General features: G+C 33.8%; 1 protein-coding gene across 4 annotated transcripts in view; it reads left to right on the forward strand.

The window, feature by feature from the left end:
- The window catches only part of LRBA (LPS responsive beige-like anchor protein), a 742,234-nt gene that overhangs the window by 649,182 nt on the left and 65,477 nt on the right, over window positions 1-27,575 (forward strand). For all 4 annotated transcript variants that reach the window (XM_059175618.1, XM_059175627.1, XM_059175636.1 and 1 more), the window contains exon 48: window positions 13,329-13,496. In XM_059175618.1, coding sequence (XP_059031601.1) covers window positions 13,329-13,496 — 168 coding nt within the window. The remainder of the gene's footprint in view (window positions 1-13,328; window positions 13,497-27,575) is intronic.

The raw sequence follows: 27,575 nt of genomic DNA on the forward strand, positions 1-27,575 counted from the left end.
AGGGGCCTACTGGGTAATTAGGTCTGTGATCACAAAATTGGAAGAATATGACACCTGCCCTTTTGGGGCTGTCATTATGAAGATCAAACAGACATGACAGTAACTAATTAGAGAAATAGATTAAGTGATGTATTTGGTTTTCTATTCAACAAATATTTTGTAAGTTCCTGCTACTTATTAGTCTTTGGGAATATAATAGTGAGAAAGACAGCATAGTACTTGCCCTTTGGGAACTTATTCTTTAGCAAGGGACATGGACAATAAATAAGAAACTGAATAAACATATAACGTGATCATGTATAATGTAATTTAACAAATAATGTAATACTTCTGTTATGTACCATGAAGGAGAAGCACAGGCTGCCATTAAAACATTTAACATTTTATTTATTTGTGTGTGCATATGTGATTTCTAAGCAATATTTATTTACTGAGATATAATTGACATATTAGTTTCAGGTGTACAACATAACAATTCAGTATTTATATATATTGTAAAGTCTAGTTAATATTTGTCACCATACTTTTTTTGTTTTGTTTTGTTTGACTTTGAGGATGAGGAAATACCTTATTTTACTTGCTGAAAAGGATGGGGAAGACTTAACTGTAGGATACTACATTTGATCTTAGTCTTTAAGCATGAGTAGGAGTTTGTCAAGGAGGACGCAAGGTGATGGATAGGGTATTGCAGAAATAAGGAGTAGTGTGAACAAAGATCTTGGTGTTCTAGTCTAGTACACGTGCTGGACTTCTTTCAGAAGGTCAAGTGCAGTATGTGTGTTAAGAGAACTGTAAGCAATACCTATGGAAAGGTGAAACTGGAGGCAGATTATGTGACTAATCTTTAATGGTTTGTAAGTAGTATGAACTATTTTGTTTGGGGTGATGGGCCCCAAAAGATGGTTGCCAGACCAGAAGCATCAGTATTACTTGGGAACTTGTTAGAAAGGCAAATCTTGGGCTTAGGTCCAGATCTATAGGAACAGAAACTTTGGTAGTGGGGAGCCCAGCAAATGTTTTAACAAGTCCTCCAGGTGATTTCAGTGTATGTTAAAGCTGGAGATCACTGCTTCAGGGAAAGGAGAACCACCAAAAAGTTTTAGGGAGAATTGTGACTTAGCCAAATTTTAAGTAGCAATTCGTATGGAGAAGGAATTAAAGGAGGGAAATTTTAGAGATAAAACAGTTTGGATAGTCTTAGAATAATTAAACTTAGAAATAATGAAATAGAGAAGCAAAAATAGCCATAGGGAAAGCAAATGAATTTGAAAATGAATTTGAAAGGTATTTTGGAGTCTTACTGTCTGATTAGATCAGTTTTTAGAGGAAAAGGAGAAAGGAGAAGTCAAGGTGACTGCCGCGTTTCTAAATTGGCTGGGTGAAGGGCTACATAACCAAAAAAGCAAGCAAGAAAACAAGTTTAAGAGGAAAAATTATTCTTTTCTTGATGTATTAGATTTGAATTACCAGAAGCATATCAACATAAGTAGTTTGATGTGCAGTTGACATTTTGGACTTGAAACTCTGGAAATGGTGATAATTGTTGGTTGTGGTGGTTGAAGTCTAGCTCAACTAACCTGAGTTACATCAGGAGCAGGGGCCTGTGACTGAATCATGAGGAGAACTACCACTGACTGAGAAATTAGATGAAAAAGGCCCTACATTAACAAGTGAAGAGGGTTGCCTGGCTGACTCAGTCAGCAGGGCATGTGACTCTTAATCTTGGGGTTATGAGTTCAACCCTCATATTGAGCATAGAGCTTATTTTAAAAAAAATGAGGAGAATCAAATGAGAAAGAGAGTCTGGAGGGGAGGGGTATCAAAGAAGCTTAGAGAAGAGAGAGTTGGAAGCATAAACACCACAGTCACCACAGAGGTGAAGGGGGATAAGCATCCATTGGATTCAGACAGTTGGACATGATAATCTTAGCGAAATCATTTTTTGTGCTGTATCTATAATAGAAAGATAAAAGATTAGTTAAGAAGTAAAATGGAAGCAAGGAAGCATAAATAAGAAATTAAATGTTTCAGGAAGTTTAGATTATTGATCTTATATTGCCTGTTTATTCATGGCTGCATAAAAGTAATTAAACAAGACTGACCCCATTAGCTAAACATTATTTCTTTGATAATTCAGAAAGAATCAGACCTACAATTAATTGTGATTTAGAGAATCATATACTATTATTACATGTGTTAAGGAATTTCTAGGAGTGGGCAAACAGAAGCTAGTTCTATCTGCTACTAATATGAGGTGCTTTTTATGTTATGAATGTGTTATTTTATGTTATGTTATGAATATTGCCTACAGATTTTGTATAACTGACTTTCAGCCAATGTTGTGCTCTCAGTCCTAAATTGTAGTCCATGGCTATATGGTAGTTCTTAAAGTATATAGCTGGCACAGTAAGCTGAGCAGAAAATATGTAGAAAGTTTTTTTAGGATTTTATTTATTTTAGAGAGCACACATGGGTGTGCATGAGCTGGGTGGAGGGAGCAGAGGGGGAGAGAGAGGGAGACTGTCAAGTGGATTCCACACTGAGCACAGAGCTTGACTCAGGGCTCAATCCCAGGACCCCAAGATCATGACCCCTGCCAAAATCAAGTGTCAGACATATTAACTGAGTGTGCCACCAAGGCACCCCAATATGTAAAAATTCGAACAAAGGACTTTTAAGGATGGAGTTTGTAGGTGGCATCATAGTTGCTAGAATTAGGCCCTCACTTTTATTGGAAGAGAGGGTAGGCATATTGCCATCTTTTGAATGCTGCTATAGTTCTTCAGAGATTTGTAAATGGCTAAGGAATATACATTGCAGAACATTATGTCTATTTCACACTTGAAAATGTTATATTTTTGCTCTCATGTCCTAAGATTTAGCCAGTCTAGCACTGGGAATTTTAATGACTTCTTTTAAACTGACCACTTGGTAGTCTGCGTGTGTGTGTGCTTTGTAAGGCTTACCTTTATTTTCAGTAGAAGAATCTGTATTTTTTTAAAAATTAAATATTGTTAATCCCTACATTATGTTTTACATCAAAATGCCATAAAAATCTAAATGCAACTGGGATGAAAGTACAGGGAATATCATCAATAGTATTGTAATACATCAATAGTATTGTAATAGTGTTGTATGGTGACAGATGGTAGCTACACTTGTGGCTACTGACCACTTGAAATATGGCTAGTCTGCACTGAGATTTTCTGTATGTTGTAAGTATAAAATTCATACCAAATTTATAAGATCTGATACAAAATTAGTTTTATATTATTATATTTTTAAATGATTTTTAAATATTCTTGATTAAATATGCTATCCTAGTATTCCATTGTGTATATATACCACATCTTCTTGATCCATTCATCTGTTGATGGACATGTAGGTTCTTTCCATAGTTTGGCTATTGTGGACATTGCTACTATGCAGCCATCAAAAGAAATGAAATCTTGCCATGTGCGACAACATGGATGGAACTAGAGCGTATCATGCTTAGCGAAATAAGTCAAGCAGAGAAAGACAACTATCCTATGATCTCCCTGATATGAGGAAGTGGTGATGCAACATGGGGGCTTAAGTGGGTAGGAGAAGAATAAATGAAACAAGATGGGATTGGGAGGGAGACAAACCATAAGTGACTCTTAATCTCACAAAACAAACTGAAGGTTGCTGGGTGGAGGGGGTTTGGGAGAAGGGGGTGGGATTATGGACATTGGGGAGGGTATGTGCTTTGGTGAGTGCTGTGAAGTGTGTAAACCTGGTGATTCACAGACCTGTACCCCTGGGGATAAAAATAAATGTTTATAAAAAAAATAAAAAATTAAATTGAAAAAAATAAAAAAAAATTAAAAAAAAAACAAAAAAAAATATGCTATCCTAAAATTATTTTCACCTTTTTAAAAAAATGTGGCTTCTAGAAATTTTAAGTTATACATGTGGCTTGCATTATATTTTCATTTGGACAGCACGAGTGTAATGTCTTGACAATCCTTTTATTACCCCCATTTTTTTTGGCTTGGGCATCCCAGTATTGAACATGAACATATTTAATATTTAAGTAGTATGTATATTTCTGTTATAATTACCAGGCTTCGATTAAAAAAAGCTTAGGGTTAACCTCAAATCTATTTTAAAAAGTCTAAATTATAAATACTAAATTCAAAACTGAGTTAATCTTTTACCATCTAAACTGTTCCTTCTCCAGTACTGTTAAGGTCCAAAGTTGAAACCTGGGTATCATTCTAACTCTCTTTCCTTCACTTTTTACAGTGAAGTTGATATAAGTAATAACTTGAATCTTTCTGAAATCTATCCCTTTTTCTTCACTCCCACTGCTACTTCCTTGAGGCTCTCACTAGTTCTCACATAGACTGTTGTAGTCATCTTAGAGATGACCTTTTGCTCCGTACCCCTCCTCCAAAGAGACATCTCATCTCATTATTCCCAGAATCTGGCATAGAACAGAACCTATAGTAAGCGCTCAGTAAATGTTTGTTGATTGAGCAGATGACAGAACTGCTGGTGTTAAAAGTTGTAGAATGAAAAAAGACTTTTGGGCGCCTGACTGACTCCCTCAGTAGAGCATGCAGCTCTTGATCTCGAGCTTGTGATTTCAAGCCCCACATTGGGTGTAAAGATTGCTGAAGGAAAAAAAGACTTTTATTCCTTAAATAATGTTTGTGTATACAATAGCATACACAAAGTGACTGCAGATGTAATTCTCTGGCTGAACTTGTCAATGCTTTAAAAAAATATTCAACTTTGCATCATATTCTTTAATTCACTTTTCTTTATTGGATAGTCTTGGAAGTGGTGGTATAATAAATGTTCTATTTTGCCAAGGATTTTGATTTGCCAATATAAGTTTATGGCATTCAGTCCAGAGAATCATTGGTGCCATGAAGACAGCTCCTTGTTTTTGTCTGGAGTCCCTGTGGGATTAAACTACATCTGGCAATAAGTAGGGATTCTGGTCTGGCCATCTTCAAAGGCTAGAGACTGCTAGTATTTATCAGATCTATGAGGATAAGCAAATGGGAAGGGATTAATTTTTGTTTCTGTTTTTTCTTTTTTAGTTTTGTTTTCCTTCCCTGTGTAACTGACTATAAAATAAAAACTCCAGAAGGTCACCCTCCAAATTAATACTTTTCAGTGGTTGCTAGAGGAAATCTGTTCTTTTTTCTATACATAGATAGATAGTTGAGAATTTTGTATTGATACTTTAATTACTTAAGTGTGTATTTTTTTAACTAGTTTACCTTAATATAACAACCATTTATAGTACTCAAAATTAATTTCCTAAGTATACTTTCCTAATTCTTTTTAATGGATTGAGCATTTACTATACCACTTTTAGACATTTTAACATCTGTAGTATTGGGGCATCATGGTTAGCATTTGGAGGCTCTTGTTTCCTGTTTATCTATGTGGGAAAGTTAACTCAGAATTTCTGAGGAGAACCTTGGACCTGTCTTAGCATAGCATAGGCTACTACCCCTTTCAAGTGAAGATGGACCTGCCTTCTATAGAGGCTTATTTGTGTCTTTCTCCTTATACTCTTCACATTTTTGAGATACTATTAGTCTTGTGACTCATTTAGCTGCTGGTGAAGCATGTGTCTCTACATTTAACTGACAAAATAAAATGGCTGCATTCCAGGTACTTGTCATGGAGTGTAATCTAGAATTTACCATTCAAAGCCTTACCTAAGAGAAATAATGTTTATGCAGGATTGCCTGAAGAGTATGTAGTCTCTCCATTTGTCTATACTTTAAATCTATCCCAGGATTAAGTGAGTCCCTCTGAGAGTCACATACCTGGATTCCATCATATTGCCAAGGGAGGAATTTCTTATCTCAGGAATAGAAATAATGTGTTTTTCTAGGCCATCTGGTTTGTTTTTACATTATGGTCATTTTTGACTCTTGTAAGTGTTCGTGTTTCTTTCTTTATGTTGCCTGCTAGAAAGCTTAGGAACAAATATATGGTGTACTTCTAAGTCAATCGAATTTCATGGCATGATTTTTATATACTTCTAATTTTTGCATTACCTTCTCTTATGTTAAATTTATCTTGGTGCATATGCATTGCTTTAAGCTCCATGAACTGTTTTCTTCATGAAGTCATGCAAAATTCAAACACATAATAAAATAGATGGGCATATCTATCATTTAATTATAGTTGTTCCCCATTTGTTCTTACTAAATAGAATATTTTTAAAAGCCCCATCTCCCTATGTGTGTTATACTGTAACTAGTTTAAAATATCTGTATATTATGAATTCCTAGGTTTCAGATTAAGAGTGACCTAAGGTTGAAATGTTAATTAAATGTTTTAATGTTCTGTAGCTCTAAAGAAAATAGTTGGATAAAATGTCAGCATATAGGAATATTTTAAACATTAGAAAAAAATCATCTCTCTGAAAAGAAGGGTAATTGTACAAGTTTGCCTAATCCTTTTGATCTTGGCACACAGCAATACAGACTTCAGTTGAGATTAAAACTATGAATTTCAAAGGAAACATGGCCTTCAGTGTGTAAAATATATAACAGCTGGTTGACTAGTCCATTTAAAACTACACAATAACAATCGTAGACAGAATGATTCTCCTGCCAAAAGATGCACGAGTGCTTGATGGTTATATCAAGATATGATACTAACTCACACTTTCTTTAGTAATGATATAAATGTAGAAATGAACAGTATGCTGCTGGCTTCAAAATCTTTCTTCTGCTCAGCAGTTCAAGGGCAGTTTAGAAGTACAGAATTCCTTTTAGTGATTTCTCTATCTGCTTTTCAGCATGAACTTCAGTGTGTTGTTGACTGAATTTCATTTTTTTCAACTGTCAGATATAATTTCTATTCTTAGCATCCCATAATTTCTCTCTCTAAATCCTTGATCCTTTTTTCTCTGACATTCATTACTTATTGTTCTTAATGTCACAGCTTCTCACATATTGTTAAGCCCTCAAAGTTAAACTTTTTTTTTGTAAATAGCATATAATTTGTTTCATGTTTTTGTTCTATATGAAGGTGAATGTCTGAATTCCGAAGCATTGTGATATATTTATAATCAATATAAGAGAATGTTAAGCTCATGTTAGATTATAGTTATTTCATATTCCAATATTTTCACTGTTGTGTTTATCCAAACAAGTAATTATTAACTAGTTTAATATTCCTACATGCTGACATTTTATCCAACTATTTTCTTTAACTAGTTTATTTTTTTTTAAAAATGAGGATTAATGTGGCTTTGTCGAAAATACCATTTGGAAAATATATTTATATTCTGAACTTGCATCTGTTCAATTATGAAAAAATGATTTTGTTTTGTAAAACAAAATCTTTTGTTTCTTGAAAATTTTGATATAATAACAAATTTCTTTACTATTCTTTACATTTATTTAGAAGAAGGAACTTATAGAAAAATAAAAAATTTTCTAATCTTACTTGAATTCATCACAAATTCGGAGCCAGCATTTAAGGAGTTAATGTATCTTATTAGGGGCACAGGAAATCTGGCAACTATTGCAGAAACTAGACCTAATGGTGCACACAAACAATTTGTCAGTCTTCTTAAATGTGAATAGCTTTCCGCAAAGTGGCTGCTCTTGCTTTGTTTGAACAGGCTAAACTTTTCCTTTTTGGACTTTAAATCTTAGAAGTGAAATATGATCCACATATTCAATCAAAATCATTTAATTCAAAGCATATTTTGATTGGAACAAAGTTGACATGGAAAGAAACTCTAGAATAAAAAAGTTGAAAGGACTTTATATCATATATTTAGCAGGAAAATTTGAAACAGTTCTAATTAGGCTGAAAAAAACAGCTTTCTTCAATGTAAATTACAAAGGTCATATATCAATGTTAAGGAAACATTACCACTAGTGTTTGAAATCCAGCACATGCAAACATAACAGACCAGTTCATTTTAAATCTGTGTGTGTGTGCGTGTGTGTGTTTGTGTAGGAAGAAGGCTGTATTAAATGTATTTGAAGTGAAAAATACTTAAAATTCCAAGTTCATAATGTTGTATATTACATTCTGGCCAATCCCAACATTAGCTCATTTGAAACATGCGATCTATACTCAAAACGAATTCATACTCTTAATAAAAATGTATGAAACTAATTTTTATTCTTCCATTTAAAACATAATTGGGGGATGCCTGGGCGGCTCAGTTGGTTAAGCATCTGACTTTGGCTCAGATCATGATCCCAGGGTCCTGGGATCGAGCCCTGCATTGGGTTCCCTGCTCAGCGGAGAGCCTGCTTCTTCACCTCCCTCTGCCTGCTGCTCTGCCTACTTCTGCCCTCTGTCTCTCTCTCAAATAAATAAAATCTTTTAAAAATAAATAGATAAATAAATAAAACATAATTGAGGACATGACTAGCTCAGTCAGAAAAGCATGCAACTCTTGATCTCAAGGTTGTGAGTTCGAGCACTACATTGGGTGTACATTACATAAAAATTTTTTAAAGCTCTTTATAATATGATTTAAGAATAAAAATAAATGAATAAATAAAATAAAAAATGATTAAATACATATTATATTTAAATGCCTACCAGGTCAAGAGGGTTAGTCATTGATTTTTATTTTCTTTTTTGATACTTACAGCTAATGCATTTTGAATCTCAGGACTAAATCGGGTCTTCTGGAAGCCTAAGAAGGGAAGTTGGTGGTATAGTTGTGCAGAAATGTGTATCTGGGTTACACAGACCTACTTCCTTCTGGTTACACCATTATATTTCTTTTTTTTTTTTTTTAGATTTTATTTATTTATTTGACAGAGAGAGATTATAAGTAGGCAGAGAGGCAGGCAGAGAGAGAGAGGAGGAAGCAGGCTCCCTGCTGAGCAGAGAGCCCGATGCGGGACTCGATCCCAGGACCCTGAGATCATGACCTGAGCCGAAGGCAGTGGCTTAACCCACTGAGCCACCCAGGTGCCCACACCATTATATTTCTATACGTAAAGATTTGTAAATGCTATTTGATTTTTTTTCCATAAAAATCATTTGTCCTGTAGATATCAGTAGCTTTTATTTGATGGCTTTTTGAAATTGGTTTTGTATGAGAACATTTAACAAAAGCATAAATAAATATCAGCATTAATTTGGGAATAATACACAAATAAGGTTTTCAGGTCTTGAGAGGAACAGTTATCTTTCTTTTGTTAATTAAAATTTGTTTTCTTGATTTTACATCATTTTTACATTAGAGAAAATTTGATTGAAAATAAAAGGAAATTGCTGGAGTATCTCTAAAGCATACATAGATTAACAAACACATGATTAATGCCTTTTATTTTAGAATTTTTATTCCAAGATAGCTTAGAATGTTTTGGAAAAAACAAGCCATTTCTACATAAATTATCATATTATTTGATTGTATTAGAGGAAACTAGAATAATTTTAAATAATATTTTTTATCAATAAATAATTCATTTCCTTAATGGGTTAGTTTCAGTAACACATAGATTACATTCTTTCAATGAGATTTATTGTGGGACACATATTCATATATGTTATAATTAATTCTGACACAAGATTACACAAATGAGTTGTTTATGAATAATTTACTATTATTTTTATAATATTAAAGTTTGAATTTGTTGATGTTGTGCATGTGAACCAAACAAATGAAAGTTACTAATAAGTATTTGTATTTGACATCTGTATACTATACTTTTTAGCATATCTCAAGTGTGTTAGTCTCTGTTTAATAGATCTCATTAAAAAAACAGATATCAGCCCCAAGACAGTTTGTCAAGACTAATATGAGTCCCCCTGGATTGGATTGACAATTTGTGTGAGGCTTCATATGATAGTCTTTTCATAGTCTTATTTGATCCTTAACAATTGGACATTAGTCACTGATTTATTTTATAATAACTCAGATGAGTTGAATATTACTGTATTGTGTTGGACATTTTAGTGGATTTTCTTTTTACAAATTTTACTCAGAGCACACATTGGATGTAAATGATGTATCCAGCCTGCTAGGGGAGTACTAACAATTGATTGGTTAGGTTTGAGAGCAGCATAGGAAGAATGTTACTATCCCTGAGCTGCAAACCGTATTTAACTCCAATCTTAATGAGGACTGTCTGACCTAAAGGCTTTGAAAAATCACAAATGCTTAGCATTCCCCTGTCATGTTTTTATTTTTTTGTGACTAAAAATGTGGATATAAGTATTTTATATCAACATATAAAAAGAGATTTAAAGAATTTTTAATGTTTTATGATTTATGTTTTTGAATTTCAAAAACACAAGTTATAAGATGTAATCTCAGGGTATTCCATTTTGAATTATTTGTAATCTTTCTCTCAGTAATTTCCTCCGGCTTGTCTTTACCTCAAGTCTTTATTAAGTGCGTTTGTTTATCAGACATACTTTTGGCTAGGCAGTTATTATTCACTGCTGCCAAAGGGATGTTAAAATCCAGAACTGACGTTGTACTGAGATGATTTTAAACCTCTTTGGAACTCTTCTACCCATAGCAGTTGTTCTTTTGGATCCCCTTTTAAAACTTTGGTAAATTGTAAGAAATGCTTGAAGACCACTAATGAGATTTTTAGTTCAGTTTTTAAAAATGTTTTGAAGTCTATCCGTGAACTTCTGGAAAAGATTTTGCCAATATTTCCATGAATTACTAGGCAACCCCTTAAGGCTTGACCAATATGACAGTGTAAAGGGAGGGATGAACCATGAAACTGTGGTCATCCTCTGCATGTGTGTTTGAGGTGTAATGGGGTCACACAGTGTCTTTCATTTCAACATTTTTGCTTAATGTTCTGACATAGTATCAACATATAAAGGTTTAAGCATCTAAATATTACCAAGTTCACCATTTTGAATGTGCATAAAGAAGTAATTGACATTAAGAAAACTCACAATTCTTTGATGACACATAAAATAAAATTGCCCTGCTTTTTAAAGCTTTAATATTGAGAAAATTCCCTCATACTTTATCATGTGCTGAGCTTACTGGAATTTTATAGTCTCAAATCGCAACACCACGGACACTCAGGAGACTCCTGACTGTTTTATCTTATTAAACAATTTTGAAATCATTAATTTTTAATTAGCTTGGATGCAGGGTTTTTTTATTGTTTCAATAGTGTGTGTATATGAAATAAACGTTTTTTATTTAAACTACTGGCGAGAGTATTATTTACATAAATAAGTGTAGGTTCCTTCTAAAAGTACATACTGTGAGTTTTCTTCATACAGTCACACTTTTTTTGTAGACTCAGAGATGTTACTTGCTAATCTATTATAGTAGGGCTTTTCAGCAGTTTATTAACTCAGATTTTGAACAACTAAAAAGAATGTAAGCTAAAGATATGTGTAGGTCCTTCCTGATTGAAAGTTCTAATTAAGTGAATTGGAGAAAATTAACTGAAATTAGCTGTCAGAAAGTCACATTTAAATGAGTGATGAGCTAGTCTGGCAGTAAACATTTAAATGATATAAATTGCCATTTAAGTGTATGGTTTAATGTTTGTCATGCATTAATGTGACATGAGACTGCAGTGACAATCAAGCAGCTTGCTCTAATTTGAACATATTTAGAGCTTTTGTGTGGAGTGCACTGCACACAAATTAAGACAATTGCTGTTTTTATGTGTCACTTTAAACATGGCCCCCATTGCCCCATCCCTACCCAAGGCCCGAGTTAATGAAACAAACGTATCATTTTTGTGTGCAACTTCCATTAATAATTCCTGAATTTTCAGATTAATTTTAAATCCATGTACTTAAAATAGGAATTTACTTAGTTATTACAAGCCTTTCTCTTTCTATTTCCAATAATATTCAGCAGTTCTCTTAGCTATTTACTAAATTTATAAATGTCATGAGTTTTATAAGAGATGTCTAAAACAACTTTCACTGTTGAAGCTAGCTAAATATTTTTATTTCATTTTGGGTATACTTTGGAATATGAGAATTACAAGAGTTTTATTTACAGAATAATTTTTTCATTGTATATAGTATGTGGTATATTGTGTCATCCTCTTAAATATTAAAGGAAATATATTATTTGAATTCAGTTGTAAATGTTTTTGATTCTCAGGCACTTATTTTAGATAAGGATTTCTTTTTTTAAGATTTTATTTTTTGAGTAATCTACACCCAAGAGGGGCTCAGTTTCACAACCCCAAGATTAAGGGTCACATGCTCCACTGACAGCCAGGCAGGTACCCTCATATGCACTTATTTTAATAAAGCATAGACTTGTATACCTGTGAGCTAATAGAAACGTCTTTTGTCATGAGGTGGTTTATATCTTACTGGTTGCTTGCTGTAAAGGTCATTCAATTTTGTTTTAAAACCAACAGATTTCTTTTTATACTATTGATATTGTAGTAAGCCACACCAAAAACACATCACAGCTGTATACTCACTACACATAGAGTAAGCGTTTCAATGAGCTATATCATCTGTACAATTTGATATACTTCAAATTGGGCTTCCCTGTTTCAGTTTTAGAGCTCTGTGATTTGAATAGCATTACTGATAGATAAAATAGTCCATAATGCTAAAGCTTTATGGTGAAATAACTTTAAAGTATTTTAAATAATACAAATTTGAATACATCTATTAAAAAATGTGTCCAGTTTTTTAAACTCTTTTGTATTTATAACTTTATCAAATTCAGCAAACAATTATTAGTACCTACTGTGTTTTAGGTGCAGTGCTGGTAACTGGGAAAGTAATGATGAATTGAAGTGGATTCAGCATTTCCACTGGATACTTGATTATGTTCATTCATTGTTTATTGGACACATAAGTAACATAATAATTACAGTATCCCTCCAAAGATAAAATTTGCTGGAGTAGAAACTCAGTTGAAATAGCTAAATAATTTGGTTATAGTTATTGCAGTAGACAAGAAAATGTTTATATCTAGAAAAATCGTAAGCCTTTCAGGTGGATAGTAAATAGGTGATGTTTTCACATTTTTTCCAAAGTAGCCTTTACATTGCATCACCTCCATTCTTTGAAGCATAAATTGGGTACCTGTGAGGCCCTGAGTTACAAATATGACCAAAATAGACTCAGTCCTGGCCCTCACAGTGCTTACAGTGTAGTAGAATCATACTGACATGTAACCAACATAATACAGTTCAGTGTGACAAGTGCCAGAAATTTTCTAATTATAAACAAAGGAGAACTGACTCCGTTGGAAAATAGGACATCAGAATAAGTCTATTCATAGTAAATTTAGTGTAAAACTTTACTGCTTGTTCTAAATTTCTCTATTTTTTAAAAAGCTGAAATCAGTATAACAATATGATCTGTGCCCTCTTTTTCAGGCCCTGGAGAGTGAATTTGTTTCCTGCCAGCTTCACCAATGGATTGATCTCATTTTTGGCTATAAACAGCTAGGACCAGAGGCTGCTCGATCCCTCAATGTGTTCTATTACCTGACCTATGAAGGAGCTGTCAATCTGAATTCAATAACTGATCCTGTATTGAGAGAGGTAAATTTCTGACTGGATCTCTCAGGTATCTTTAGACTAGAAGGTACTGGATATCCTCCTCCCGTGCTTTCATTTTGCTCATGATGAAACTAAAAACCAGATGAGTGAAGTGAGTTGAGCAGAATGACCTCTCAGGTAGTGACCTAAGCTGGAACTTGAATCCAAGACTGGCCTCCGCAAAACATTTGAGTCAATATAAAATGAGCACTTCTTCAGTTTGAACCCATTCAGGGATCATTGACCATATTTACAATTTTTATAACTTTGAAGGCTACTCTCATAAAAGTGTTAGGAAAATAGTAATTATTAAAATATTATAAGCATAAATCTTTTTAAATGTGATAAAACATATATATATGTAAAACTCATATATACATATATATAGTACATAAGTCTATGTTAACCAAATAGAAGTTAAGAGTTGGAAGGAAGTCTCAACCTTGTTTTATCTTTGTCATTTATTTTCTTAGGTAGAACACTCAACACATAGTTTTAATAAATACAACATAAACCAAAAAGTCTGCATATAGCCTTGATAATTTTATTTTTAATCTAGTTATGCATTCTCCTAATGCTAACATACAGCATGTACAAAGATTATAGAGTTAGACCATCTTAAGTATCTATACAATTTTAGAACAAGCATATTTAAGAAACCAAGAGTGATTCATAGGGAATGTTTTATATCACTGTAAAGGGAACATTATTTGTGATGAGTAAGGCTTGCTATTTTTCACCAACATGTGATGCATTCCTTTTTAATTCTACTTATGACACGGTAATATTGACAGTATACATATTTAAATATATTTGCCAGTATATATTATTGTCTGCTTTATGTCCCAGATAACAAACAGTACACAAACAGAGGCATCATGTATTATGTGTACATTTGTCTTAAATTGCACAGGTTTTGACATTTTTTTTTAAAGATTTTATTTATCTATTTGACAGAGAGAGATCACAAGTAGATGGAGAGGCAGGCAGAGAGAAAGAGAGGGAAGCAGGCTCCCTGCGGAGCAGAGAGCCCGATGCGGGACTCGATCCCAGGACCCTGAGATCATGACCTGAGCCGAAGGCAGTGGCTTAACCCACTGAGCCACCCAGGCGCCCCAAATTGCACAGGTTTTGAATTGTTATTTTTCAGCTTAATTTAGAGCTAGAATCAAAGGAACTCATGAAGACTTTTCTAATTTTTCAGTTCTTTGAAAATGTTCTTTGCAGGGCCATTTTATTTTATTAGAGCAACAACTGATTGCACAATACAGAATATACATATTTCCATATATGAAACTGAGGTTACAGCAAACATACAAATGTTGTTACAAAACAGTATATAATTTCATTGTTAGAATAGAAAAGCATAGACCAGCTTCCTTTTTTGTTCTAAAAGCATTTGAACAGTGTTACTTTGTTTTATAGATGTCCATAATTCTTCAACAAATACATCACCTATTTTTATTTTTTCATGTGCCCTTATAGTAATTATTCATATGTCTGCCTAGCTGCTTTATGACTGAAATCACAGTATAAATTTGATTTTACTATCTCCTGTTTTTTAAATATTTTTAAAATAATTTTTAATTTTTTAATTAACATATATTATTATCCCCAGGGGTATGGGTCTATGAATTGCCAGGTTTACACACTTCACAGCACTCACCATAGTACATACCTTCCCCAATGTCCATAACCCAACCACCCTTTCCCTTACCCCCTCCCCCCAGCAACTCTCAGTTTGTTTTGTGTGATTAAGAGTCTCTTATGGGGGGGCGCCTGGGTTGCTCAGTGGATTAAGCCACTGCCTTCGGCTCAGGTCATGATCTCAGTGTCCTGGGATCGAGCCCCGCATCAGGCTCTCTGCTCAGCGGGGAGCCTGCTTCCCTTTCTTTCTCTGCCTAACTCACTGCCTACTTGTGATCTCTCTCTCTGTCAAATAAATAAAAAAAAAAAAAACTTTAAAAAAAAAAAAAGTCTCTTATGGTTTGTCTCCCTCCCAATCCCATCTTGTTTCATTTATTCCTTTCCTACCCCCCAAGCCCCTCACGTTGCCTCTCAACTTCCTCATATCAGGGGGATCATATGGTAATTGTCTCTCTCTGATTGATTTATTTTGCTAAGCATAATACCCTCTAGTTCCATCTACGTTGTAGCAAATGGCAAGATTTCATTTGTTTGATGGCTGCATAATACTCCATTGTGTATATATACCATATCTTCTTTATCCTAGAATCTCCTGTTTTACTTAACATAGCAGCATATTTAGCAATAATCTGTAATGTTAATTTTGAAATTCTATAGTACTCTGTAGAGTTGCCATGAAGATATACTTAACACTTTCTTCCGATATGGGATCCTATATTTTTTTAGAGACTATTGGAATATCAAAGATGATAGAACATGCCTTCCTTGTCATTAAAGTTTATGCTACATTTGCATGGTAAAGGATGGCTCTCAGCTTGTACCCTTGTGATACTACTGGTTAAAAAGTGAAACGTTTAATTAGCGAGTTGTTTACAGAATGTAATTGGTTCTTTGTTTTATGAGGGAATTTTTGTTGCTGTTTTTTTGCTTTTTTGTTTTTCCCTTTTATCTGTTTTACCCATTCCCCACACTCACCTTGTCTCTGACAACTACCAGTTTGTTCTCTGTATTTAAGAGTCTGGTTTTTTTGGTTGTCTCTTTTTCCTTTTGTTTGTTTGTTTGTTTAATTTTTAAATTCTACATATGAATGAAATCATGTGATACTTGTCTTTCTCTGACTTGTTTCACTTAGCATTATACCCTAAGGTATAAGGTAGGTTCATCCATGTTGTTGTGAATGGCAAGATTTCATTTTTTATGGCTGAGTAATATTCACACATACATATACATACATATACATACATATACCCCGCATCTTCTTTATCCATTCATCTACAGATGGACTTGGGTTGCTTTCAAAGCTTGGCTATTGTACATAGTGCTGAAGTAAACATGGGAGTGCCTTTATCTTTTTGAATTCATGTTTTAATTGTTTTGGGGTAAACAGTAGTGAAATTACTGGATCATAAGGTAATTCTATTTTTAATTTTTTGAGGAACGTCTGTACTGTTTTCTACAGTGGCTGCACCAGTTTGCATTCCCACCAACAGTGTACAAGTGTTTTTTTTCTCCACATCCTTGCCAACAGTTGTTATTTCTTGTCTTTAATTTTAGCCCTCTGACTGATATGAGATGATATTTCATTGTGGTTTTGATTTGCATTTCCCTGATGATGAGTGATACTGAACATCTTTTTATGTGTCTGTTGGCCATCCAAAAGACATTTGGAAAAATGTCTATTTAGATCCTCTGCCCATTTATTTTTTCCAATTGGATTATTTGGTGTTTGCTGTTAAGTTGTAGAAGCTCTTGATATACTTGGGATAATTAATCCTTTTTTGGATATATCGTTTGCAAATATGTTCTCCCATTTGGTAGGTTGCTTTTTCATTTTGTTGATGGTTTCCTTTGCTGTGCAAAAACTTTTTATTTTGGTGTAGTCTCCATAGTTGAATTTTGCTTTATTTCTCTTGCCTGAGAGGACAGATCTGGAAAAATGTCCCTGTGCTGATATTAGAGAAATTATAACCTATGCTTTCTTCTAGGATTTTTGTGGTTTCAGATCTCACATTTAGGCCTTTAATTCATTTGGGGTTTGTTTTTGTGATTGGTATAACAAACCATACACAGTTTCATTATTTTGCATGTAGTTGTTTAGTTTTCCCAGTACCATTTGTTGAAGAGACTATTTTTTCCCCATTGTATATTCTTGCCTCCTTTGTTACAGATTAATTGACCAGACATGCATGGGTTTGTTTCTGGGCTCTCTCTTCTGTTTCATAGATCTATGTGTCTTTTTGTGCTGGTACCATTCTGTTTTGATTACTTCAGATTTGTAGCATTTCTTGAAATCTAGGATTGTGATACCTCCAGCTTTTTTCTTCTTTCTCAAGGTTGCTTTGGCCCTTTTGGGTCTTCTGGTTCCATACAAATTATAAAACTGTTAGGAAAGAAATTGAAGATTACACAAATGGAAAGATATCCTATGTCATAGATTAGATGAACCAATATAGTTAAAATGTCCACTCTACACAAAGCAATCTACAGATTTAATGCAGTCTCTGTCAAAATATGAACAATATTTTTCATGGAACTGGGACAAATAATAATCAGTTTTGGCTCTTTGTTATTATTCTGGACTAACCCCCTCTCTTACTCATATTTGCCAATGATTTACCAAAGAAGTTTACCATTTAGTATTTATAGTATAATGTAAAAGAGCACTGTCCAGTACAGTAGCTACTAGTCCTATGTAGCTGTTATACATTTGAAATGTGGCTAGTGTGACTGAAAAACTGAATATTTAATTTTATTTATTTCTGATTAATCCAAACTTAAATTGCCTGTATGGCTAGTAGACAGTATGGCTATAATGACCATTGGCTATCATATATCTTTGGTGACCATATTTTCTGAATCTAAATTCTAGGCATGGGGTCAGACAATAGGATAGTAAATGTTTGTTAAATTAACTTGGTAGAATGTTTGAATTTTGTTTTAGTCCACTTAGATATTAGACATATAATTGAAATATATGTATAAATTAAATAATATTTTTCTTTCATTTAAACTAACATGTTAGGACTTCAAATAATGTTTTGTTATAAAAATATAGCATAAAACTTACCATTTTAACCATTTTGAGTGTAATTCAGTGTTGTGCAACTATTACTACCATCCATTTCCAGAAGTTTTCCATCTTCCCAAACTGAAACTCTGTATTCCTTGAAACAGTAACTCTTGATCCACGCCCCCACTCCTCCTTAGTCCTTGACTACCCCCATTTTGTTTTTTATCTCTAGGAATTCAACTACTGTAGGTACCTCATAGAAGTGGAGTCACATATTCATCCTTTTCAGCCTATTTCACTTAGCATAGTATCTCCAATGTCCATCTGTATTGTAGCATATGTCAAAATTTACTTCCTTATAAGGATGAATAATATCCCATTATTTGGGCATACCATATTTTGTTTATCCATTCTTCTGATTATGGACATTTTGAGTTGTTTTCACCTTTGGCTATTGTGAATAGTGTTTCTATAAACATTGGTGTGTAAGTGTCTGTTTAGATCTCTGCTTTCAGTTCTCTTATATATATACCCAAAAGTAGATTTCTAGATTTTATGGTATTTAGCTTTTCAAGGAGCTACCTCAAAAGTATTTATTTTTCAAGATCAGCATTTGCTTAAATTATTTAAAACTTTTGCTTTACATTTCCTTGGCTTCTTTCTCTTTTCCACAACCCCAAGTAGTTAGTTAATTATTAGAAAATTACAATCTTTTTTTTTTTAAAGATTTTATTTTATTTATTTGTCATAGAGAGAGAAGTGAAAGCAAGCACAGGCAGACAGAGTGGCAGGCAGAGGCAGAGGGAGAAGCAGGCTCCCTGCCAAGCAAGGAGCCCGATGTGGGACTCGATCCCAGGACGCTGGGATCATGACCTGAGCCGAAGGCAGCCCCTTAACCAACTGAGCCACCCAGGCGTCCCAATTATTAGAAAATTAAATTTTAACTGAAGAGTTTCCCACTCATCACATACAGATTTTTTACATTGTATAAAAATATGTATTAGATTTTCATTTACTTAAAAAACATGGCCTGTTATGTTCTAAGTATGGTAGGTACTCAATATCTTGAAAGATAAATACAGTAGTTGCCCCCTATACATGGGGGATATGTTTCAAGACCCCCAATGGATGCCTGAAACTGTGGATAGTACTAAACCTATAAATACTGTGTTTTGTCCTATACATAATACTTATAATAAAGTTTATTTTATAAATTAGACACAGTAAGAGATTAACAACAATAACTAAAAGTAAAATAGAATAGCTATAGCAATACACTGTAATAAAAGTTATGTGAATATGGCTTCTCTCACTCTCAAAATATCTTATTGTACTCACCCTTCTTGTGATGGTGTGAGATGATAAAATGCCTACCCAATGAGATGAAATGAGGTGAATGACATAGACATTGTCACATAGTGTTAGGCTAGTATTGACCTGATTATGTGGCAGAAGTAGAGTCATTTGCTTCCAGGCCATGGTTTATAAGAGGTAACAGACTCCATTGAAGTGAAACTGCAGATATAGGGGGACTACTATATATTACTTTGTTCCTTAGCACTATTCATCTAAATATGCATGATTAATTTTCAAAGGTTTTTGGATGTTATTAAAATGAATATGATAATTTTTTAATACAGCCATTCCATTTCATAGTGCTAAGTCTTGCAATATAATGCAGTGTGATACAGAAGAATAAACAAGCAAATAAATAGATAGATATGAAATTAATTGCTGATCCTGATGCCCACTAGTTGTGTGACTTGGCTTATCTTAGGACTCTGTTTCCTCATATATAGAATTGGTATGAGTATACCTACCCAACAGATTAGATGTGGTATAATGCATTTAAAGTGCCTGGCATGGTACCTATCCCATCATAAGTATCCGTTAAATGTTAGTTCCTTTCCTTATGTTGTTCTCTGTTAAAACCCTGAGTTAAGAAACACAACCATAAAAAGAATATGAGTTACTGATTGCATCACAGAAAGAACATAAAATGCTTATACTAGATAGGTTATCAGAGACTATTTCCTAGAGGACACTTGTAAAGTTCATTGTAAAGTGAGACAAGAACTCAAAACAAGAATAGGTCATTAATTTGTTCATTTTTTAAAGATTTTATTTGTTTATTTGCAAGAGAGAGAGGGCACAAGCCTGGGGGAGGGACAAAGGAAGAGGAAGAAGCAGACTCCTCACTGAACAGGGAACCCAATGTGGGACTCAATCCCAACCCGAAGGCAGGTGCTTAACTGATTGAGCCATTGTGGTGTCCCAATTTATTCATTTTTTAAAACAAGCTTTTACTATACTAAAATTATATAGTACAGTTAAAAAGTTGACAGTCAAGCCCCTTTCCTCATCAGCTTGAATTCATTGTCTAGCATGGGAATATGGGTAAGTAAACAATTATAGTATACTGTGATTAAATTCAGTATAGAGGTACACTATATGTATACACTGTATGTATGCACAGGCATAGACAATATGCACTAACTCCAGACTGCCAGAATCCAGTCTTGTTTTCTGGAAAATGAGAGGCTGTAGATTGGAGGATGAATGAGAACATTAGGTAGATTCATGAGCAAAGGGTATCTGTCTACACAGAAGAAATTATATAGGCTTTCTGCATATAGGTGAGAGAGATCACGAACAGGAGACTGTGATATATGTGCAATGAACCAGAGGTGACAAGGTGAGAGAGAAAGGTAGGAGCCTTACCATAAAGGGCCTTTAATGCCATAAACAGTAATTACAACTGCATTGGCATAAGGCAGTGGATTATAGGTTGAAGGTTAGCGACATAACTACATGTGTGTCTTAGTATCTATCTGAAAGAAGACTGAAAAGGTAAGAACTGGAAAGTACCCACCGGATTATTCTAAGAGTCGCTGTGTGGGATCTTAAAGAAAGTAGCTTAGAAGGTGGAGGACTGTGCAGTGGATGGGACATGAGCAAGTAAACACAGTGAGAAAAGGAAATAATTGAAGGGAGAATGATCATTTTATTGAGATATAGCTCACATATGATACAATTCACCCATTTAAAGTATACAATACAGTAGTTCTTACTGTAGTCACAGTTCTACAAGCACCATCACAATCTAATTTTAGAACTTTATGTCACCACAAAAAGAAACCCACACCCCTCTAGCAGGCACTCTGAGGTTTTTTTTTTTTTCTTTTTTAATGGGTAAATATTTGGCCATGTGTCTGTGTTAATTGCAAAGATCCAAAAAGGGGAAACATGTCAAATGTACATGAAACAAAGCGTCTAATAGACTACTAAGCTCTATGAGGAAGAAGAAGGGAACAAAATCCAGGACACAGATAGAGATAAGCACTGAACAACATGGAACAATACTTCCTTGTCTGAGATTAGAGAGTAGAAGGTTACCCTGAAGACTGGGTTAAGTAAATACGCATGAATGAGGGGGAAAGGGAACACGATTACAAGGGTTTGTACCAAAAGTGAGATAATATTTGTGGAAATACTTAACATAATGATGGCTGGTTTTCATGGATGTTCAATAATAAATGGTTATTTTCTTTCCATTGTTTTTCTCTGTTCTTAACAGCAGGAGAGTAGGTATATAAAAAAGTTGACTGGAGAAGGGATGTGTGTGTGTGTGTGTGTGTGTGTTGTGTGTTGTGTGTAAATATACATGGAGAGAGAGAGAGAGAGAGATGGGAGTATGGTGGAATATATAAAGAAGGATTTTAAGTGGAAGGGTGATTGATGAAATTGTTAAAGGGGTGCTGTTAACTGGTGATCTAGGCTGGTTTGGATAGATAAGGAAGGGGCTGATTAATTGGAAGAATTAATTCTTTCATTCATTCATTTAACTAATAATCATTATGTTTGAAGTACTAAAAATACAGAGATGAGCAAGAAAGTCAAGTCTCTTCCCTCATGGAACTCACATTCTAGTGGGGTGCACAGAAAATAAGCAGTAAAGATTACTGAAGAAAGTAAGACTAGGTAAGGGTATATGGAGTGACTTGTGAATCAGGGCACTATTTCAGAGATGTTGCTAATGGACTGCCTCTTTCTTTATAAACACTGTTTCCTTCCTGCTTTGAGATTGGAGTAAAGCTATACAAGGTGACCCAGGGAGCCAGCTCCTACTGCTCTGATTGTGCCCACCATGTGTCTGTAAACCCCAGGCCTGGGCAGCTCTAAGTCTTGTCACAGCCTCCTGCTAGTTGTAAAGCTCCCACTATTGCCCTCTTCCTTTTTACTCCCCACCTCATCCTTAGGCTACACCATCTTTTCTTCAGAATCTTGTTCCTCTAAGATGCTTTAACATCTCTAATAGTAACTTTGTGCATACAATTGACTTATATTAGCGCATTATCTCTGCAAGATCATAGTAATGGGACCATGATAGATTTGTGCTTTTCTAGTATTAAAAGCAAACTAGACTTATTTCTGTCAGTAACTATAGTTTTACTTATTTCTGTTCCCTACTATATATTTAGTTTAACTTAGAACACTTAGATATTCACACAGAGGCAAGTTGTTTATGTACAAGTCATGTATTTACTTACTACTTGGGAAAAGCTTCATTTCTCTTGAGAAAGTTTTATTCTAGAGTGAATAGTTAATACATATGGCATAGTAAGTGATCATAAAAATAATCTCTCTATAAAAAAAAGCACTAAACGATAGAAATAATAACCATAAGATGAGGGAGAATAATCAGAGAAACAGCCTGCAGCACATTAAACTTTTATGTTGTTTTTAATTTTTAGAAAACAGCTGGGTTATCAATATACAACTATGGCTACATTTGCATATATCACCAGAGAGAATAATTTTTCGGGCAATATACTATTTTTTTTTCAAATATCTGTGACCTCCAAATAAAAGATATATTCTTATCTTAGCTGTTTATTCTAATAGACCTCTTTGCTCTTTAGCTCTCTGTCTCTTTGATACTTTCTCCTTTTTCTCTACCTTTACTATTTTTCAGTCTGTTCTGCTTTCCAGCAATACATATATTCTCTTTTCTGTGCATTTTGTATTTTTTATTTTATTTATTTATTTATTTTTATTTTTTAAAAAGATTTTATTTATTTATTTGACAGACAGAGATCACAAGCAGGCAGAGAGGCAGGCAGAGAGAGAGGAGGAAGCAGGCTTCTGGCTGAGCAGAGAGCCTGATGTGAGGCTCAATCCCAGCACCCTGGGATCATGACCTGAGCTGAAGGCAGAGGCTTTATTTAGCCCACTGAGCCACCCAGGTTCCCCTCTGTGCATTTTTTTAAAAATGAGGTATGATTGACATACATCATATTAGTTTCAGGTACATATCATAATTGATATTTTTATATATTGTGAAATGATCATCACAATAAGTCTAGTTAGCATCTGTCATATATAATAATGGAATTTTTTTCTTGTGATGAGTACATATATTCTTTCATGGCCAGGGTGCACATATATAAAAGTGGCAATTTTCTCATTGTTATATCTGCTGAATTTGGTTTGATTTACTTCTTTTCCTTTCCTTTTCTTTTAAAATCAAAGAAGGAGGAAATTTTAAAAGAGAGAAATATTAGGATACTTAAATTCAGGGTCAGATATGAGTAAGAGTAAATATTTATATTTTTATTAAGGAAAAAACCCTTATAAAATCCAAATTTATAAAATAAATACATGATGAGTTGAATATTAATTATACAAACAATTTTCTTTTCCTAAAAAATATAACATAAGTATTTTCCTTAGATATTTTCTTTAAACACATTTAGCATATAACTTTATTTATGAGTATGGTTTCTAGAACAATTTTATATTCTTATCCAGAATTCAGCTATCCATTTTAATATTAATGGTATTTGCTATAACCAAAAGTTGAGAACTCTGTTATCTAACCATTAGTGTAAGACATTTCGTTGATCAAGTTTTAGTGCATGTGCAGTGATGTGCTCTGAGTTTTATAAGTAAAAATAGAAGCACAAAGGAGGAACAGCCAACCCAGATTAGGGGAGTAATAACTGCCTAATCATAATCCTTAAGAAATGAGTTAGGTAGGGGGGGCACCTGGGTGGCTCAGTGGGTTAAGCTGCTGCCTTCGGCTCAGGTCGTGATCTCGGGGTCCTGGGATCGAGTCCTGCGTCGGGTTCTCTGCTCAGCCGGGAGCCTGCTTCCCTCTCTCTCTTCTGCATGCCTCTCCATCTACTTGTGATTTCTCTCTGTCAAATAAATAAATAAATAAAATCTTTAAAAAAAGAAAAAGAAAGAAAGAAATGAGTTAGGTATACAAAGCAGCAGAACAGGTAGAGGAGTTCAAAGCAGAGAGTACTACATGTGGGAAGTAGTATCATATGGCTCTGTGACTGGAAAAAACAATGTGATAGTTGGAGAAGGTGTAAGAAGTTGGTGATGAACAGCAGCTAATTTGATGGTGTCTCCAAAACATAGTTGAAAACCATTTATGTCTGTCTATCATTAATCTCAGCCACCACCATCAGCCCTCCCTTGGCTAGTATTCGTAGAAAAGATCACCCTTTTAAAACGTTATTTTAAAAATATAAATCAGATCAAGTTAGCCCTCTACATAAACCTTCCTATTTCATATTAACCATAGAATTTGATCCACCTGATCTGGCCCTTGCCTTCTCTCTGGTCTCAGGCCATGCTGTGCTGTTCTCTTCCTCATTCATGTGTCTGCCATACCGACCTTCTTTCTGTTCCTGATCATGTGACATTGTCACTGACTTAGCACCTTTTTATGGTGATCATTTTCTCTGATTATTCTAGATTTTCACATGCTGGCTCCTTGTTATTTATTCCTCAACTTAAAGGTTATCACTTCGGTGAGGGCTTGCCTTCATACATGCAATCTAGTTATATTTTTGTTACTAAATATAATTTACAGCTAAAGAATATGGAATAAATGATACAGATTATTTGAAATCTGTAGAGACTTGACTCACATTGGACTTAGTCATGTTTCATAAATCTTTTATGTATATATTTGAAAAACAATAAGTATTCTTCAGTTTTTAGTAGAGTTTTTAGTACTGTCTTCAGTAAGACAATAGTGATAAGTGAGGAGCGTAATTGATGAGTGTGATTTTTAAATTATTAATATTAGTTATTCTATGCTATATTTGACCTTAAACTAAGCAATTCCATACTGCTATTCTTTTTCAATTTTTGTGATCTCTTTTTATATATTTTTTTTATTTCTGCCCTGGAGCTATCAGTTCTTGCTTCTTGTACTATGTCATGTATATCTGTCTTTTGGGCATTCCTCCTCCTGCTCTCTAATTCACTATTCTGTAGATGCTGTAGCCTGAGAAACCAGATTGATAGGACTAAATTAAAGGAAAAGTAAATAGATTTTGATTACTTTACCAGATATATAAACATAAACTACAGTAATCAGGACAACATGTTCTAGTGAGGAAACTAAAGTTCAGTGGAATAGAATAGAGCTTCCAGAAATGGACATATTATATATGAGCATATATGATAAATGTGGTATTTTAAATCACTGGGGAAAAGACGGTCTTGTTCCGTATGTGATGTTGGGACAGCTAGCTAATTGTTTAGAATATGAATTTACTTAGATCCCTGTTTCCTAATTTAAAGTGAAGGAAATTGCAAATGAATTACAGTTATTTATTTGGAGTAAAGACTATGTTACAAATATAAAAGATGAAACTGCAGAACTTAGAAGATAATGTAGGTGAGTAGTTTTATAATCTTGAAATAGAGAAGGCTAATTTTAGAAGTCTGATATCAAAACCAAAAAAATTATTAAGGAAATTGATGTATTTGGTTTCATGAAAACTGGAGTTTCTATACACCCAAAAAATTAAATAAATAACAAAATTTAGGAACAGATAATTTACAAAAGATGAAATATATACCACAAATGAAAAGTAGTTCATCCTCACTAGTAATCAATGAAATCCAACTTAAAATGCATCATATTTGCCTGCTAAATTATTTAAGATTAAAAACAATGAAAATCCTAATGTTAGTTAGAAAACAGATATTGTGAATCTCCAGCTTTTTCTTTGTGAATCTCCTACTGGGAAAGGGGCCTGTTTTCACATTAAAATCTCCAAATAGTTTCTGACAACTAAAAAAAAAAAAGAAAAAAGAAAAGCACCATTGTGATATATTTGATGAGGATGAAAATCAGTTTAATCTTTATAGCAATCTATATCAGTTTTTAAAATATTCATGCATTATTTACATAGAACTTTAGCCAAAAGCAGTAATTGAAAAAGTATGCATAAAAATATGTTAAATTGTAAAGTTGTTGTTTATAATAGCAAAAGAAAAAAAATGCACATAAATTTCTACTAATACAGAACTGATTGAATAAATATTGGTATTTCTATACAGTGGAATTCTATACATCACCAGAATATTGCTATGGAAGTATATTTTGCCATATTACAGGGAAAAACATGTTATAAATATATAAAATACAACTTTTATATGTGTAGGTAGGCATTAAGGACAAGTCTGGAATTACAGACCTTAAGATGTTCGTATGGCAATCTAACCAAAGATGGTCGTTATCTTTGGTTAGTGAGATCACGGAATTCTTTCATTTACTACTTTCTAATTCTGAAAATTATTTTTCTTTTAAGTTAAAGAGGAAAAGCCAACTAGCCTATAACTCTTTTTCTTTTCTGAGGAGGAAGAAGTCTCCTCCTGAAAATCTGAGCAAATGAAGCTTATTAACATGAAGAGAAGGATACTGACTTTGCTTTTGGATATTTGGAGGTGTTTTGTGATTACTTTCTGGTTTTTTGGCCATGTTCAGTGTTGCCAAAGATAGTGACTGTTTAATGATCTTCATGTAACTTTGATAAAGATCATTTATAATTTCTTAACTTTCACTCAGAAATCAGAGTACCTGCAATCTTGTACTTTGTTACTTAATTCACTGAACTATTATTTTTTTCATACATTTTAGCAATTTGAGTTTATTTTTTCACTTTTCTCATCATATTTGAGGAGGACCAAAAAGACCTCTTCTACTTTTAGGGAAAATATCTTAGATATATCACTGTTAATTGTAGTTCTTGTCATCATTTTCTAAAATCAAGAAGACTTTGGCTCAGTATTCATGAATTCTAGATCTCTGGATTCACTACTTAGTTGTGTGTGTGTGTGTGTGTGTTTGTCTACAATTAAATAGTTATATAAAGGGCTTTAAAAACTTATTCAGCAAAGCAATGCATAATAACTATAAAAATTTAAATAATTCAAAACTATAAATTTGTATGTTATTACTGAATACCAGAGTCACATGCTAATGTCAGCTATAGCACTTCCTATAGGATGTGGTTTGTTATATATAGAAAAGAGCCTCCACCAGAGAATCTTTCACCTTTTACTGATGCTTGAAACTCCACTATTAGAGATAATTTTATTACACATCTTTTTTT

The sequence above is a fragment of the Mustela lutreola genome, chromosome 1, assembly GCF_030435805.1.
Source record: "Mustela lutreola isolate mMusLut2 chromosome 1, mMusLut2.pri, whole genome shotgun sequence".
NCBI classification, from domain to species: domain Eukaryota; kingdom Metazoa; phylum Chordata; class Mammalia; order Carnivora; family Mustelidae; genus Mustela; species Mustela lutreola.